The sequence below is a fragment of the Muntiacus reevesi genome, chromosome 3 (assembly GCF_963930625.1).
Source record: "Muntiacus reevesi chromosome 3, mMunRee1.1, whole genome shotgun sequence".
Taxonomy (NCBI): Eukaryota; Metazoa; Chordata; class Mammalia; order Artiodactyla; family Cervidae; genus Muntiacus; species Muntiacus reevesi.
In genome coordinates this window covers 36695345-36712215 of record NC_089251.1, presented here as the reverse complement: position 1 = coordinate 36712215, position 16871 = coordinate 36695345, and the positions used below count along the sequence as shown (strand labels likewise).

At 43.6% G+C, this 16871-nt stretch overlaps 1 protein-coding gene and 1 long non-coding RNA gene across 5 annotated transcripts in view; one reads left to right on the top strand and one right to left on the bottom strand.

Moving 5' to 3' along the window:
• The window catches only part of LOC136164230 (uncharacterized), a 59073-nt gene extending 44896 nt beyond the window's left edge, over positions 1–14177 (bottom strand). The window contains exons 1-3 of one of the 4 annotated variants that reach the window (XR_010662324.1): positions 13626–14177; positions 12531–12621; positions 10518–10677 (exon numbers count right to left, since the gene is read on the bottom strand). This is a non-coding gene — a long non-coding RNA (uncharacterized lncRNA). The other 3 variants (XR_010662323.1, XR_010662321.1, XR_010662322.1) reach the window with 3 other exon arrangements.
• A 540-nt stretch (positions 14178–14717) lies between these two features.
• Positions 14718–16347, top strand: PCBP1 (poly(rC) binding protein 1). The gene has a single exon (XM_065928986.1). It carries the CDS (start codon positions 14930–14932, stop codon positions 15998–16000), a length of 1071 nt encoding a protein of 356 aa, XP_065785058.1. The 5' UTR covers positions 14718–14929; the 3' UTR covers positions 16001–16347.
• The last annotated feature ends 524 nt before the right edge of the window (positions 16348–16871 follow it).

Here is a 16871-nt window from a genome sequence, read left to right as displayed (position 1 = left end):
GCTGTGCAGCGCAGTCGCCCCCCTCCCTAATTAATATTTAAAATTGAATCAAAGCTGAGAAAGACAAAGAATATGTGAGACATGTTTCTCCTCCCCCCAAGCAAAACCATTTAGTGAAATTCACTAGGTGACTTCTTTCTGATGGTGTTTCCAAGTACAAGCAGAAACTGTCCTATACACAACCCTCCCTGACAGTTGGGTCTGCGAGTTGCTCATCACCTAGTGGCCTGACGAAGTAAATGCAGCTTCATCAAGTGCCCAGATAAACTTCCCGACATTTTGTGATCTATGGCAGTATATACGGGAGCCACAGCCTGATGGCCTAGAGATTCTGAGCAGAGAAGTGCAAACCTGCCAGACTCACAGTGAATTGAATAGATTCAGTTCACTATCCATTCGTGCTCCAAGAATGTGGAAACGGCTCACATTTTGTGCTAACTAATCACAAGAAGTGCAAGGCTGCACTTGCAAACAGTGACAGAGGCAGATTGCTTTTGTGCTGACCAATCTGAACTGAAAGCAAGCTTAGATGCTATGAGAAAACTGCAAATATTCCTTATAAATAGGAAGAGTATCTTCAAATATTCTCACAATTGGATACGGAAGATACAGGCTATAACTGATGAGAACACATAGCAATTAGATTTCAATTCAAAAGAAGAAATAATTTTCCACCAAAAAGAGCTACTCAACAATATAATGGAGGAAACCACAAACAAAATGAAAAGATAATCTACAGAATAGGAGAAAATATTTGCAAATAACACACTTGACAAGGGCTTTATTGGCAAAATACACAAACAGCTCACACAACTCAATGACAAAAAAACAAACCACCCAATCAAAAAATGCGCAGACCTAAACAGACATTTGTCCAAAGAAAACATACAGATGGCCAATAGGCATATGAAAAGATGTTCAACACTGCTAATTATTAGAGAAATACTCTTTGCAACCCCATGAACTATACAGTCCATGGAATTCTCCAGGCCAGAATACTGGAGTGAGTAGCTTTTCCCTTCTCCAGGGGATCTTCCCAACCCAGGGATCAAACCCAGGTCTCCCACATTGCAGGTGGATTCTTTGCCAGCTGAGCCACAAGGGAAGCCCAGTTATTAGAGAAATGCAAATCAAAACAACAATGAAGGGACTTCCCTGGTGGTCCAGTGGTTAAGAATCTGCCTTGCTATGCAGGGGACAGCAACCAGGTCAATCCCTGGTCAGAGAACTAAGATCCCACATGCCCCAGAGAAACTAAGCCTGTGTGCTGCAACTAGAAAGCCTGTGAGCCACAGCTGAGCCCACACACCCCAACTAGAAGAGTCCACACACCGCACCAAACAATCTCACATGACACAGCAAAGATCATGTGTGCCCCAACTAAGACCCAGTGCAGCCAAAGAAATCAATACTTTTACCTAAAAACTACGATGAAGAATTACCTCACATGGGTCAGAATGTGCCATCACTAAAAAGGTCTACAAATAACAAGTGCTGGAGAGAGTATGGAGAAAAGGGAAACTTCCTACACTGTGACTGGGAATGCAAATTGGTGCAGCCACAATAGAAAACAATTGGAGGTTCCTTAAAAAACTACAGAGTTGCCGTATTATTCAGCAATCCTACTCTTGGGCATATATTCAGAGAAAACTCTAATTCAAAAATATACAGGCAACTGAGTTCCAGCTGAAGGGGAATGAAGTTAAGTAAGAAGGTCTCTCTCTATACCATGGCTCAAAGCAGACAGCCTGCAAATTCACTTGTGGTAAAGCACCAAGGAAGCAACTGGCCACAAAGCCTCTCACAAAGAGTACGCCCTCTATTGCAAGGGTAAAGAAATCTCATCATTACAGGCCTGGTATTGCAGCACTCCATGAAATTAGAATTATCAGAAGTTCACTGAACTCCTGATTCACAAACTTTCCTTCCAGTGTGGGAAGTTGCTCAGGACTTCAAAACAGATCTGCACTTCTAGAGTGCAGCTATTGGTCCTTTGAAAGAGGCAAGTGAAATCTACCTGTGGTTGGCTGTTTTGAAGACACCAACCTGTGTGTTATCCATGCCAAACATGCAACAATTATGCCAAGTGACATCCAGCTAGCACGCCACATTCATGGAAAACATGCTTAAGCATCCACTCTGACGGGAAATATTTCATTCTTTAATTCCTCTTCTTAATTTCATTCCTCTTCTTCCTATTATTGGTAGTTCTGAACATTAGATTTTTTTCCTCCATGGGGTCAAAAAGTACCTAAGTATATGTGTGCAAGTGGAAAAAGAGAGTACAGAAATCAGGTATTGGCAGTTTTTCCATTTTCATTTCTGTGTGAATTTTTAATACAAATGCAGAGACATAAAGGCATTAATGCAAGTCAAAATGTTTCAGTGAACAAGTTTCAGCAGTTCAACTTTATAACAACTATAAATAAACCTGTTAAATTTCTCTGGACAAAGAAAAAAAAAAGATACAGGCACCTCAATGTTCACAGCAGTACTATTCACAGTAGCCAAGACACGGAAACAACCTAAATGCCCATCAATAGACAAATATACGTAAGTAATATATATACAGTGAAATATTACTCAGTCGTTAAAAAACAATGAAATAATGCCATTTGCAGCAACATGGATGAACCTCTAGAGACTATCGTACTAAGTGAAGTCAGAAAGAATAACACAAATACCACATGATATCACTTAACATGTGGAATATAAAATATGATACCAATGAATTTATTAACAAAACAGACTCACACACATAGAAAACAAACTTATATTTACCAAAAGAGAAAACAGGTAGAGGAAGGATAAATAAAGAGTTTGGGACTAGCAGATACAAACAACTATATATAAAACAGATTAACAACGTGGTCCTACTGTATAGCACAGGACATACTCAACATCCTGTAATAACTATAATGGAAAAGAAAAAATACATATATAATTAGATTCCTTGAGAAGTGATGAGCTTCCCAGCAACATAACTATTCAAAAATAATTTAAATGATCACATCTGTCAGGGGACTATAGAGAGCAATCCTGTAACTGAACGGCAGACTGGAGACAAGGAGACTGACTATATTACCTCAAAGGCCCTTTCCAATGCCAAGAGTCTATCATTCTAAATAAAGCAAACAAATAAAACAAAAACCACTAATAAGCAACTAAACAATTTTTCCTTTGCTTTTTTTTCAAGCTCCAACCAAGAAGCCAGCACAATTTCGTGGATGTGGTACCACTTTTCACTTAAGTAAAAGTGGACAAATTATTTAACTCTATTTGCTTCACTCTTAATGTCTATAAATTTAGAACCCAAATAATAGTACCCATTTCATACGATTACTAAGAAGATTAAATAATCTGATATTTTATAAAGTACTTAAAACAATGCCTAACATAGAAACTGTATAAAACTAGCAGCTAGCTGTGGGGAATGGGGGTGGAGGGGTGGAAAGTGAAACCTAAATGTGCTGCTTGTTTTAGTTATCTGTTCCCCACTCTCAACCAAAGAATTCCTGGTTGTCGCTGGCCAGAGGCTAGGTTCCCTTGGCAACCAGCCTCAAAAAAAGAGCTCCGATCTACCTTCCTCAGAAAGGCAGCTCATTCTTTGCCCTGAAATCTAGCATCTCCATTTGCACAAAGCAAACTCCCTCAAAGCTCACAAATACCAATGTGTAAAATCAAGGAGCTGAACAAGTATTACCCTCCTCACTTCATATGACCAGTCACAGAACACCAGAGCTAGAAGGACTATCTCAGAGACCATCCAGAGAGACTCCTTTGTTTAATAAATGAGGACAAGCTCAGAAAAGTAAAGTTCTAGGTGTGACAAGCTGATGACAGAGTCAAGACAAGATCCCAGGTCTCTTTATTTTTAGCCTAGTAGTTAAAATTGCCCCATTTTTTAATAGGACTGGCCCTTCTAAGTCCCACACTGCTGACCCACACTACGTACTTTAAACGGGTAAAAGAGGAATAGAAGCAGTAGACTGTAGAGGCTGTGAGCAGGGGCTCCGGGACCAGACTGCTTATTCAAATCCCAGCTCTACCACTCACTGTATGACTTTAAGCAAGCTTCCTATCTCTCTGTTTCTATAAAATACGGATAAGGGTTACAGGAAAGATTGGATAAGGCTATTTTAACGGTAACAATCCACCTGCCAATGAAGGGGACACAGGTTCAATTCCTGGTAAAGAAAGATCACACATGCCAAGGAGCAACTAAGCCTGAGAGGCACAACTACTAAAGCCCGCACGCCTAGCGCCTGTGCTCTGAAACAAGAGAAGCCACCACAATGAGAAGCCCTCACACCCTAACAAAGAGTAGCCCCTGCTTGCTGCAGCTACAGAAGGCCTACACAAAGCAACAAAGATGTAGTACAGCTAAAAATAAATATTATTTTTAAAAGTTTTCTATTTTTAAAAATGAAAACAATATAATGAAGCTTTTGTTTTTAAAAATAAAATCTCCACTACTCTCATTAGAAAAGAAACATATGCTTATTAAGTTTTTCAAAACAAAGCACAGATCAGTGTCTACTTTTAAAAACAATTGTTCTCTACGTCCTTCCCCTTTCCTGTCCTCAAAACTAGTATGTTATTTAGTCACTTAATCCTCACAAGAAGATTAGTGTCATTTATCATTATCTCCATTTGACAGGCACAGAAACTGAGGTTCAGAGAAGTTCACAACCATATAGCTAGTGTCTGGCCAAGGACTCTGGAAAAGAATTTTCAGGCATGCAGGAAGGTAAAGATAGTAAACTCCTTCTCTAATCCTGAGAGGAAGCGGTTACAATAAAAGGTTCCTAGAAGGGACTGATTAATATGATTTTTAAGAAACTCTTGCTCTAACAAGGCAAGATCAAAGAGACGTTGTAACCCCAAAAGCCAGTCATGCAGTGAGGTATAATCAATCCTACCCTCCCCCAAACAGTGCAAATTATTGATAAGCCTAACAAAGCAGGCTCTGAAGATAACCATATCACTGCACACCCATTCTTACCACCCCGATTCCAAAATGATGTATCACTTTATCCCACTAGTAAGCACAGTTCAAAATAAGTATTTTTTTAGCGTGAGCAATTTGAGGCAGGAACAATGTCTTGTTCATACAGATCTTACCCTCATTATCTGGTACACAACCTTCTACTAATATTTATTCAATACATTTCTGTTTAAAAATGAATAAATTTATTCATTCAACTGCTATGTGCTAGGTACTGTTCTAAAAAGTGGGAATACAGCAAAGAACAAAAAAAGTGGATGAAATTTACATTCTAGTCATGGGTGGCAAATATTAAACTATAGAAGAGAGTTTCTGAAACAGTGCCTGACACACAGTAGGGAGCATTCAAAATATCTAAATAATGAATGCATGGACAGTATATCAAACAGAAGTAAGTTCTAAGGAAGAAAACAAAGCAGGAAGGGAAACAAGAAAGGCAGAGGGTAGAGATGGTTTTTATTCTAAACAACATGGCCAAGGAAAGCTTCACAGATTAGGTGACAGTTGAGCAGAAACCTGAAGGAGGCAAGGGAGGAGGCCATATGACATCTGGAAGAAGTGTTCCGGAAAAAAAAACTACAATGGTCCCAAGGCTTGGCATGTTGGAGCAACTGCAAAGAGACCAGTGTGGCCAGAGCAGAAGGGGAGAGTGGTAGAAGACGAAGTCAGAGCAGCTGGGAGAGGTGATACTGAAGATCCCATGTGGCCCTGTAGATCACTTTAAGGACTTCAGTGTTTTTTCTGGGTGGGACTCAGTGGACAGTATTCAGCAGAGGAGTGGCATGACTTGATATACACTTAACAAAGTTACTCTGGTCACTGTTAAGATTAGACTGGGGGACCAAGTGCAAAAGGAGGAAGACTATATTCCAATAGTAACAAGGAAGGGGGTGAGAAGTGTTCAAACTCTGGATGTATTTTAAGGTAAAGCTCACAGGACCTGCTGGTGGATTAGATGATGAAAGAAAGAGAAAAAACAGAGTCAAGAGGGACTTCCCTCATGGTCCAGTAGTGAAGACACCATGCTTCCACTGCAGGGGTATGGGCTCAATCCCTGGTTGGGGAACTAAGATCCTGAATGCCATGTGACACAGCTCCCCAAAGAAAGGGGGGAAAAAAGAGTAGAGTCAAGGAAGAGTCCTCTATAAAAGTGAAACTGAGGTGGGGAGAAACTGCCATAGGCACAGGTTTGAGAGGAGAAGTTCCAGGGTTAATGTTTTGAATATGTTAAGTTCAAGAAGCTATTATCCTGTAGGCAGCTGACATTAGACTCTTTGAGTTCACAGGAAGACATTCAAGCTAGTAATAAATACTTTATAATTCTTAAGGTATAAATGGTATTTAAATTCCTAAAAGAAAGAACTTAGGAAATGAGTGTACACAGAGAAGGGATCCAAGGAGTGATCTGAGTACTCCATCACTGGAGGCTGAGATGAGAAAGAAATCAGCCAAAAAGTGTGTGTGTGTGGGGGGGGGGGGGGGGGGGGGCGTGTTGCACAGGAATGTGAGGAGGAGGAGTTAGAGAGGTAGAAAGAGAACCAAGGGAGTGGCATCCTAAAAGCAAAATGAAACTAGTGAGGAAGGAGTGTCAAATACTACCAAGAGATTAAGATAACTGAGAAATGACCACAAACATACATACTATATTCTAAGCATTCTTCTCTAAACCACACATATAGTGATACAGTGAAGTTGCTCAGTCGTGTCCGACTCTTTGCGACCCCATGGATGGTAGCCTACCAGGCTCCGTGGTCCATGGGATTTTCCAGGCAAGAATACTGGAGTGGGCTGACATTTCCTTCTCCAGGGGATCTTCCCAACCCAGGGATTGAACCCAGGTCTCCTGCATTGCAGACAGACGCTTTACCGTCTGAGCCACTAGGGAAGCCCAAACCACACATAACACGTTTTTTTTCTTTTAATCTATGTTAAATCCCAGTATTGCCCAATGGATTCACATAAGGTTTCTGTTTAATGCAGCTTTATTCACATCTCAAAAAACAAAATCAATGCTCTTAGTATGGACGCCACACACTTTACACAGTGAATAACGGTGAATAAATGTTTTATCTGGTGGAAGTAACTGTCTCTCTGAAACAATGTCATTAACCAAGTCTTGCTTGTGCTCAGTAGGTGTTATCAGAGAAATGAGCTACTTAAATTTCTTTTGTTCTGCTGTAAGTAGCAATTATTCCTGAACTCGTTTCTCTACTTTCTAACCAAACATCCTAAGCAGCTAAACAAAGACCCCCTTTTAAAAACAAAAGAAAAAAAAAAACACAACAACAAAAGAAAACAGAAATCCAAAAGTTGGATGAGAAAGGGATACGCTGTCCATTGTAGCCACTTTCTTTTATTGTACAAAGGGTTAATCATTATTAGCTAATTCAAAAGCTCTGCTTTACCTACATTTTGCCCTTAAAATCTTTAGATAGGAAATGTGATTTTTAGTGTCTTCATCTTAAAAGAGAATTATTGCTATAAAATAAGAATTTTTAACTGTGGTCTAGCGAACAGAGACAAGTCGCAATATCTACATTTCTGAAACAGCAGAACAATAATCATCACAAAGTGAATCATGTAAATATCTTTCATGTCTCCGTGAAATGGTTACAACTTCTGAATGGACTGAGCTCTATGCCTTTGGGCTCTTGCTCCCTCTGCCTGGAATACCATTCCCTACCCTTCACTATGCAATTTACCAACTTGGGACTCAAGAGTGAATGACAACTTCTCCAAGCTGCCTTCCCAGATTCCCTCTCCAAGGCTTGAATCAAAGGCCCTCCTCTGAACCCATAACACCATAGCTTGGTAAGCACCAAAGCTTACTCATATCCCAATCCTTTTAAGACATTACACTGTGAATCTGTTTACTCATCTAACTCTTCAAACCATAAACATCCTGAGGGCAGGGACAATATCTCATTCATTTTTATAGCCTCAGTGTTTGGGACATATCGAGCAATCAGTAAGTATTTGCCTAATGAAAGAACATGAAATTTTACCTCAAATATGTTATATGATTCTGTAGCACATTTCCTTAGTAAACCAGGTGAATTGAGGCTAATATTAAAATTATTGGCATCACCCATCAGCAGACGAATGGATAAGGAAGCTGTGGTACATATACACCATGGAATATTACTCAGTCATTAAAAAGAATTCATTTGAATCAGTTCTAATGAGATGGATGAAACTGGAGCCCATCATACAGAGTGAAGTAAGCCAGAAAGATAAAGAACATTACAGCATACTAACACATATATACGGAATTTAGAAAGATGGTAATGATAACCCTATATGCAAAACAGAAAAAGAGACGCAGATGCACAGAACAGACTTTTGAACTCTGTGGAAGAAGGCGAGAGTGGGATGTTTCGAAAGAACAGCATGTATATTATCTATGGTGAAACAGATCACCAGCCCAGGTGGGATGCATGAGACAAGTGCTCGGGCCTGGTGCACTGGGAAGACCCAGAGGAATCGGGTAGAGAGGGAGGTGGGAGGGGGGATCGGGATGGGGAATACATGTAACTCCATGGCTGATTCATGTCAATGTATGACAAAACTCACTACAATACTGTAATTAGCCTCCAACTAATAAAAATAAATGAAAAAAAAAAAATTATTGCCATCTATATGATGCAGCAATCCTACTCCTGGGCATATATCTGGACAAAAGTGTAATTTGAAAAGATACATACATCCCTAACTTCTCAGCAGTACTATTCACAATAGTCAAAACATGGAATCAACCTAACTGTCCATTGATAGCTGAATGGATAAAGAACAAGTGGTACACATATACAATGGAATATTACTCAGCCATAAAGCAGAATGAAAAAATGCCATTTGCAACATCATGGATGGACTTAAGAGATTATCATACAAGTGAAGTAAGTCAGAAGGAGAAACACAAACACAATATGATATCACTTACAGGTAGAATTTAAAATATGACAAAAATAAACCTATCTACAAAACAACAGACTCACAGACACAGAAGACAGACTTGTGGTTGTCAAGAGGAAGGCAGGGTAGGGGAGAAATGAATTAAAGAGTTTGGGGTTAGCAGATGCAAACTATTATATACAGAATGGATAAACAACAAGGTCCTACTATATAGCACAGGGAACTATATTCAATATCCTGTGATAAACCATAATAGAAAATAATAAAGAAAAAAAATATATATATAACAGTTTCTTACTGACACAGCATTGTAAATCAACTATATTTCAATAAAATAATATAAAATATAAAATTACCGGCATCTAATCACATTCCCAACTGATAGCAGAAACAAAGTAACTTTCCCTACCTGACACTGGAAATAGAGAATAAGAAAAGATAGGGGCTGCTCAGTATCAACTCAGGAAGAGTTATACTAGCTGCTCTTCCCTGACTTGTCCCACACCACAGGAGCAGTTAACAGACCTCTGGATCACTCTTCTCACCTCCTTTCCACTGATTCTGTATCCTTCTCTTCTCTCTGCCTTCTCTCTCTATTCTTTTCTCTCTCCATCTCCTACCTTTTTTCCTTCCTCATATTCTACACTTTCTATTTGCATTCGTTCTCATTTCCCCTTTAACTTTTCTCTGCACTCTGTTCTCCAGGCCACATTTCGGTTAGAGTGGCCCTGGGGAATCCTCGGGCAATGCTTTGTCCAACTGGAAGAACTTAGACCAATTCTGGTCACTTCTGTAAAGCACACCAACAGATTTCTCCTATTTCTGAGGAAACCAAGTAGTGATTCCCTAAAGCCAAAGGAGGATTACTGGCATATGAGGTCAAACTGTTACTACCCACAGTGGGTAAGACAAGTTTCTAAATTGCACTGTATAGTATCCTGAAAAGTAATAGGGAAAAGGCCCTCTTAATTTACAGTAATTTTAAATAAAAGAGAAATGGAAAGCTAAATATGAAGGAGAAAGAGAAAAAGAAGACATGTTTTAGGGGAAAATGCTGTGTGTTGACAGGGCAAATATTAAAAGTTACAGAATAGTTGCTGGGCCAGGAAGGTTGGGGAGAGGGAAAAAGAAAAAGTGGTCCCTGCCCCAAGGGAACTTAAGTCTTATTCCCACCACTTCCCAAATCCACAAATGTAAACATTAGAGAATCAGAGAGAGGAGAGTCTCTTGAACCAAAAGTGTCAGGAACCTGACAAACGAATTGGATGTTCTGGGACAGAAAAATGATGACTGGATAGAAAACATTTTGAATTTTAGACAAAGTTATCCCACGTGTTAAAGTCAGTGACACAGAATGAGAAGCCAAGAAAAGGAACAATCCACAATTAGGAGTCAAGAGCCCCAGCTGAGGTCCTAACAAGCTGTGTAACCTTGGGCAAGTCGCTTGACTACTCTGATCCAAAGATGGGTCTTTCACTGGCAAAATTGACTGTGATGATTAAATAACACCTTGAAAAGTTTCATATAACATATCTATGTGAGGTCAAGGGAAGCAAAAACTCTATGTTTCAATTTCCAAAGTGAAAGCCTGACTCACCTTCCCAACCTTGTTAAACCCTTTAACGAACCTGAAAGAGTCATGTGAGGCTCCAGGGGTGGGGTGGTGACTATTTAGTCAGTTACTCTGTATCTCAGTGGCTTCATCCGTAAAATGGGAGGTGTGGAATTCACTCACATATTCACAAGATAGTGCAGGTCTGAGGAAGGAAGTGGAGAATTTACTGTACATGAGTAAAACATTTACACAACTATCCCTGGACACAACCCTCCCTCCCAGGGATAAATAACTCAGATCATCTGGACAGAATTAGAAGGGGCCTTAGAGAGCATTTACTCTCCTGTTTTACAGATGGGAAAACTGAGGCTCAGATAAATGAACTTGATTGTAGAAGCCTAAAAGCTAGCCTGTGGCAGAGCTGGAGCTAGGAGTCAGAGTCACCAATTCCCAAGTCCAGCACCCTCTTTGCCTGATCTCAAGGTCACCCAAAACACCTGAGGCCTTTAGAATGCATTACCAACAGCAAGACACACTACAATTTCACCAACAGCTAAATGTGGGCAACCCAAGGGAAGGGCTATAAGACTCTGAAGAGGTCGGTGCTGAGAGATGGGAAAGGGAAGGCTTTGTTGGGAAGGTGAGTAAAGTCCCAGACATAAAGAGATTAAAGAAATCTGGAAGAAAAAGTTTATGACTTCCCTGGTGGCTCAGACGGTAAAGCTCCTGCCTACAAGGCAGGAGACCCGGATTAATCGAGTTGGAAGGATCTCCTGGAGGAGGAAATGGCAACCAACTCCATACTCTTGTCTGGAAAATCCCATGGACGGAGGAAGCTGGTAGGCTACAGTCCATGGGGTCGCAGAGAGTCGGACATGACTGAGCGACTTCACTTCACTAGGCAGTCTTGGGAAGAAAGACCCAGTGGATAAAATTTTCTTTAGGGAAAAGAAACAGGTGGCAGATGACCAGAATGCTTTGAATTAGGTTAATTCTTTTTTTTTGTTTTGTTTTTAGGATAATTCTTGATTATAATTACTTTGTAAATTGTAATTTACTCCTTTTGTTGTCTAAGTTTTAACAAGGTTTTCATCTCTTTAGTTTGACATGCATCTCCTTCTTTTAAAAGTAGAGAACAGAAATTACCAGAGTACACTGCACGTAGTATAAGCAGTTTTTGCAAATTTTTTCTTCTTTATATAAATGTGTGCATATGTTTCAGTTATTATGTAAAACATATTTTTCATAGTAGTTTGCTCTTAAAAATGTGAGAACCACTGAAAGAACAAACAAAATAAAAGATCAAATAGTGCCTGGCACACAGTAACCACTTAGTGCTATAACTGTCATTGTTACTGTTTTGTACCTATCTATTAAAGTTGTCTGTGGGACTATCTAAAGTAATATGAAGGTCCTTCGGAGAGTCTAATACACAAGATTGGTGTAAGTGAAAAGAAGCAAAAAGCCCTTCTCTCCACCCATACAACACAGCCCTATTTAGGCACATATCTGTTGCTTGGTCCACAAGTTATTTGTTACAATGAACTGAAAAGTCCACAGACAGCGATTTATCTAACACTGTCACGCTCAGTCAATATCTGGGAAGAAATGGAGGCCTGGCGCCAGAGTTAAGTTCATTTATTTTCACCTGGGTGGAGGTTGGGGTGGGGAAGGGGGAAGTCATGCCCATGTGTAGCTGAAGGAAGCAAATGAGTCATAGAGAGAAACTGTTTGCTCCCACAGAGCCAGGTAAATTCAAATGTGCCACAGACCAGGCCAGACTGACAGATACTTGAGCCTTCATTCAGGGCTGAATCACTTCCTTCTCTCTAGCCTCATCCAGACACATTTAAAAAAGAAAAGGCATCTGAGCCCCTGACAGGCATAGCTCACACCAGGAAAAACTGGGAATTCCCAAACAGATACAAACAGGGGATGACTACGCATCAAGAGGTTACCTGAGGGGCTCCTTTAAATGACAAGCTCACCTAAACGTCCAAATAGTATTTAAATTCTAAAACCCTAACTTAGAGAAAAATTTGAAAATGTGCTCACCAATAAGTGTATCAGAAAGTCTGGAATCCATCCTGGACACTGTGTGACCTTCAATTAGTCACTTCATCTCTCTTGGCCTAAATGAATTCATCTGTTAAAAAGAGAACACGTACTTCAGAGAATCATCATAAAAATTAAAGACAGTATGCGGTAAAACGGTTAGCCGAGGATCTAGCACTGGTAAATACACAAGAAATGTCCGTCTCTTCTACTCTACAAGTTAACAGTTGAGGTAAACTGAGGTTCACTGGCCAAGCTGGCCTATGAGAAAGGTCATAGGTATCCTAGACGCTTCATGGAAATTGATTTTTTTTTTAAAGAAACTTTATACCATTTATTTATCTCTCCAGCACAACAGCCTATCTTATAAGTCTAGGAAAGCAGTAATTTCTCATCTCATTCCTTAATGATTGCTACATGTTTTGGTACTGCGTCCCCACTTATCCATCCATTATTAAACATAACGAGCTAGGGACTGGATATGATGCCTACTTTCTACAATTAACCGCGGCCCTGTTGCAAATTAATGAGAGAAATGTATTAAAATTCGCCCGCTGATGGAACGTCCCTGGTGGTCCAGTGGCTAAGACTCTGTGCTCATAATGCAGGGGGCCCCCGGTTCCAGCCCTGGTCAGGGAAATAGGAGTCCACATGCTGCAACTACAAAGTCCTGTATGCTGCAATGAAAACTGAAGATCTCACATGGCTCAATTAAGACCTAGCGCGGCCAAATAAATATTAAAAAACAAAAAAAATTCCCCGCTGAGGTTAGGACCAGCCTACGCGACTTCAACCCACTGTGGTCACAGCACTCGCTGCGCGGAGAAAGCCCCATACCGTGGGTGGGGTGGAAGCGGGGCGCATTCTAAAGTTTTCAGGCCGACCCTAATTTCTCGTTGGCGACGAATCCAGGACACGTGTCGCCATTTTGTGTTCAGCAAATATGGCGGCCACCCCCACGGGGAAGGGGGGGACTGAGGGACCGCCACGTTAGCCGCTTTCCCTAAGGGATCCTAAAGCACGCCGCGCACTCGGCCTGTTCTGTCTGGCTCAAGCGAAGGAAAAGGGAACGGGTAGAAATCACAACTGGCGCACCAACGGCCCCAACGACCTTTCCTTAGCGGGAGGGCCGCTCGGCTCCACACCCTCAGGAAAGATCCTCCAAGATGGCGGGCCCAGCTGGGGGCCGCCCCCGGACAGCGCGGGCGCGATGGCTGCGCTGAGCCGGGAAGGGGCAGAAAAGCAGCAGCGGGAGCGTAACCCGCGCGGGGGAAACCGCAGGAACCCCCTGAGAGCCCGGATAAATGCACGCCATTGTCTTAAACGTGTGACGAGGCGGCAGCGACTAAAACGACACCAGCGTAGGAGGTGGGGTTTCTGCGGGCTTAACGAAGAGCTGCAAAATGCAGACAAAGCATTATGTAAATGGACGCCATTCTCTTTATGGCCCCGTTTCTAGCACTTCCCAGAAACCATCAGCACAGCCGCGACTCTGATGGCGGCGGCACGAGATAGGTTTTGGTCTTTCTCCCCACCGGCCGCCGCCACAGGGCCGGGGCGGGGGTGGGGACTGGCGCAGGGCGCCGGGACGCTGAGGACGAAGGGGGCCCACGTGCCCGCCCGAGCGGGCGCCCGCCCCAGAGGCCTCGTCTCGCCTCCCCTCCCCCCCGGAAGACCGCGGCTTCCCCTCCCGTTCCCCCCACACCCTTGCGCATGCGCTCAGGTCTCCTCACGCGCACGTTTTAAACCCGCGGCGTCCTAGCAGCCGCCTGCAGTTACGGCTAGGGCTGCCCGTGTCGCTCCGCACAAACCGCTTTTGTACGGCGGGAAAATAATGTGTCGCTCTCAAGCACAACACTGCCATTTCCAGACGTCTGCCGGCGCCTTCTTAGGGTTAATAAAATACATGTTCGTCTTAAAATTTTGCCGGAATCACAGCTTCTGCCCACCGGGGCTTTATTTCCAATGCTAGCCTATTAAAAGGGTTTTTGGAAAACTACTCTATTGGGGTTGGCGCAATCTTGTGACCTAAAAAGGATGGGTCCTCATTTTTTTTTCAAGGGGTCCTGCGCAGCAAGCACTTCCGGGGTCAGAGGGTACGCGGGGTTGAAAGCGGGCTTCCCGCCCCGCCCAGACCGCCGAGGCTGCCGCCGGAGTCGCCACCGCCGCGCCCTCGCCCACCCGCCCGCCCGCCGCTCCCGGCCCCGCTCGCCCCCTCCGCCGCCGCCGCCCGCCCCTGCGACGACGCCGCGGCCTCCCGCCCGCGCCCGCTCGCTCCCGCGGCCCTCGCTCGCCTCGCGCCGGCAGTTTTGGGCCTACACCTCCCCTCCCCCCGCCAGCCACCAAAGACTTGACCACGTAACGAGCCCAACTCCCCCGAACGCCGCCCGCCGCTCGCCATGGATGCCGGTGTGACTGAAAGTGGACTAAATGTGACTCTCACCATTCGGCTGCTTATGCACGGAAAGGAAGTAGGAAGCATCATTGGGAAGAAAGGGGAGTCGGTTAAGAGGATCCGCGAGGAGAGTGGCGCGCGGATCAACATCTCGGAGGGGAATTGCCCGGAGAGAATCATCACTCTGACCGGCCCCACCAATGCCATCTTTAAGGCCTTCGCTATGATCATCGACAAGCTGGAAGAAGATATCAACAGCTCCATGACCAACAGCACGGCGGCCAGCAGGCCCCCGGTCACCCTGAGGCTGGTGGTGCCGGCCACCCAGTGCGGCTCCCTGATTGGGAAAGGCGGGTGTAAGATCAAAGAGATCCGCGAGAGTACCGGGGCCCAGGTCCAGGTGGCGGGGGATATGCTGCCCAACTCCACCGAGCGGGCCATCACCATTGCTGGCGTGCCGCAGTCTGTCACCGAGTGTGTCAAGCAGATCTGCCTGGTCATGCTGGAGACGCTCTCCCAGTCTCCGCAAGGGAGAGTCATGACCATTCCGTACCAGCCCATGCCGGCCAGCTCTCCGGTCATCTGCGCGGGCGGCCAAGATCGGTGCAGCGACGCTGCGGGCTACCCCCATGCCACCCATGACCTGGAGGGACCACCTCTAGATGCCTACTCGATTCAAGGACAACACACCATTTCTCCGCTCGATCTGGCCAAGCTGAACCAGGTGGCAAGACAACAGTCTCACTTTGCCATGATGCACGGCGGGACCGGATTCGCCGGAATTGACTCCAGCTCTCCAGAGGTGAAAGGCTATTGGGCAAGTTTGGATGCATCTACTCAAACCACCCATGAACTCACCATTCCAAATAACTTAATTGGCTGCATAATCGGGCGCCAAGGCGCCAACATTAATGAGATCCGCCAGATGTCCGGGGCCCAGATCAAAATTGCCAACCCAGTGGAAGGCTCTTCTGGTAGGCAGGTTACTATCACTGGTTCTGCTGCCAGTATTAGTCTGGCCCAATATCTAATCAATGCCAGGCTTTCTTCTGAGAAGGGCATGGGGTGCAGCTAGAACAGTGTAGGTTCTCTCATAACCCTTTCTGCTGTTTTCCCATGATCCAACTGTGTAATTTCTGGTCAGTGATTCCAGGTTTTAAATAATTTGTAAGTGTTCAGTTTCTCCACAACTTTATCATCCGCTAAGAATTTAAAAATCACATTCTCTGTTCAGCTGTTAATGCTGGGATCCATATTTAGTTTTATAAGCTTTTCCCTGTTTTTAGTTTTGTTTTGGGTTTTTGGCTCATGAATTTTATTTCTGTTTGTCGATAAGAAATGTAAGAGTGGAATGTTAATAAATTTCAGTTTAGTTCTGTAATGTCAAGAATTTAAGAATTAAAAAATGGATTGGTTAAAAAATGCTTCATATTTGAAAAAGCTGGGAACTGCTATCTTAAACTCTTTGTTGGTGCCTTTTTTTTTCCTCCCCTTTTAGCGTTAGGCCTTTGTAGGAAGAAAGGTGGGCCCGTTCCTGGTATTTTCTCCAGCCCTTTTCATCTTATTGGTAAGATTCCATTCCCTCTCGTCCCAACAAAGGAACCCGGCAGGCTGGGCCTGCTTTGGGGTGTTTGCAGAGATGGAAGGCTCTCTTGGAGAGTGACATCCCTCTAGCTAGGTTCCAGAGAGAGGCCTCTGCCCATTTCTCTGGTAGAAAAAACATGAGGGTTTCTCAGATTGGAAGAGTATGCCCATTCTCTAGGGCCTCTGATGAATGGTAGTGTGTCCTCTAGTCCAAGCGGCCCCAGCCCCACCCCCAATCCCATGTGCAAAACTCTTAGCCAGGAACAAAAAAATGTTCTGAGGTGGGAGGAGCTTGGGGGGCCCAGAGACGAGGTGGGGGAGGGAAGGGCTGGGCTGGGGGTGAAGGGAGGGGCTGAGGTGGA

Bases quoted from the DNA above. Each gene is read 5' to 3' on its own strand.
- PCBP1 (XM_065928986.1), top strand. From the start codon at position 14,930: ATGGATGCCGGTGTGACTGAAAGTGGACTAAATGTGACTCTCACCATT.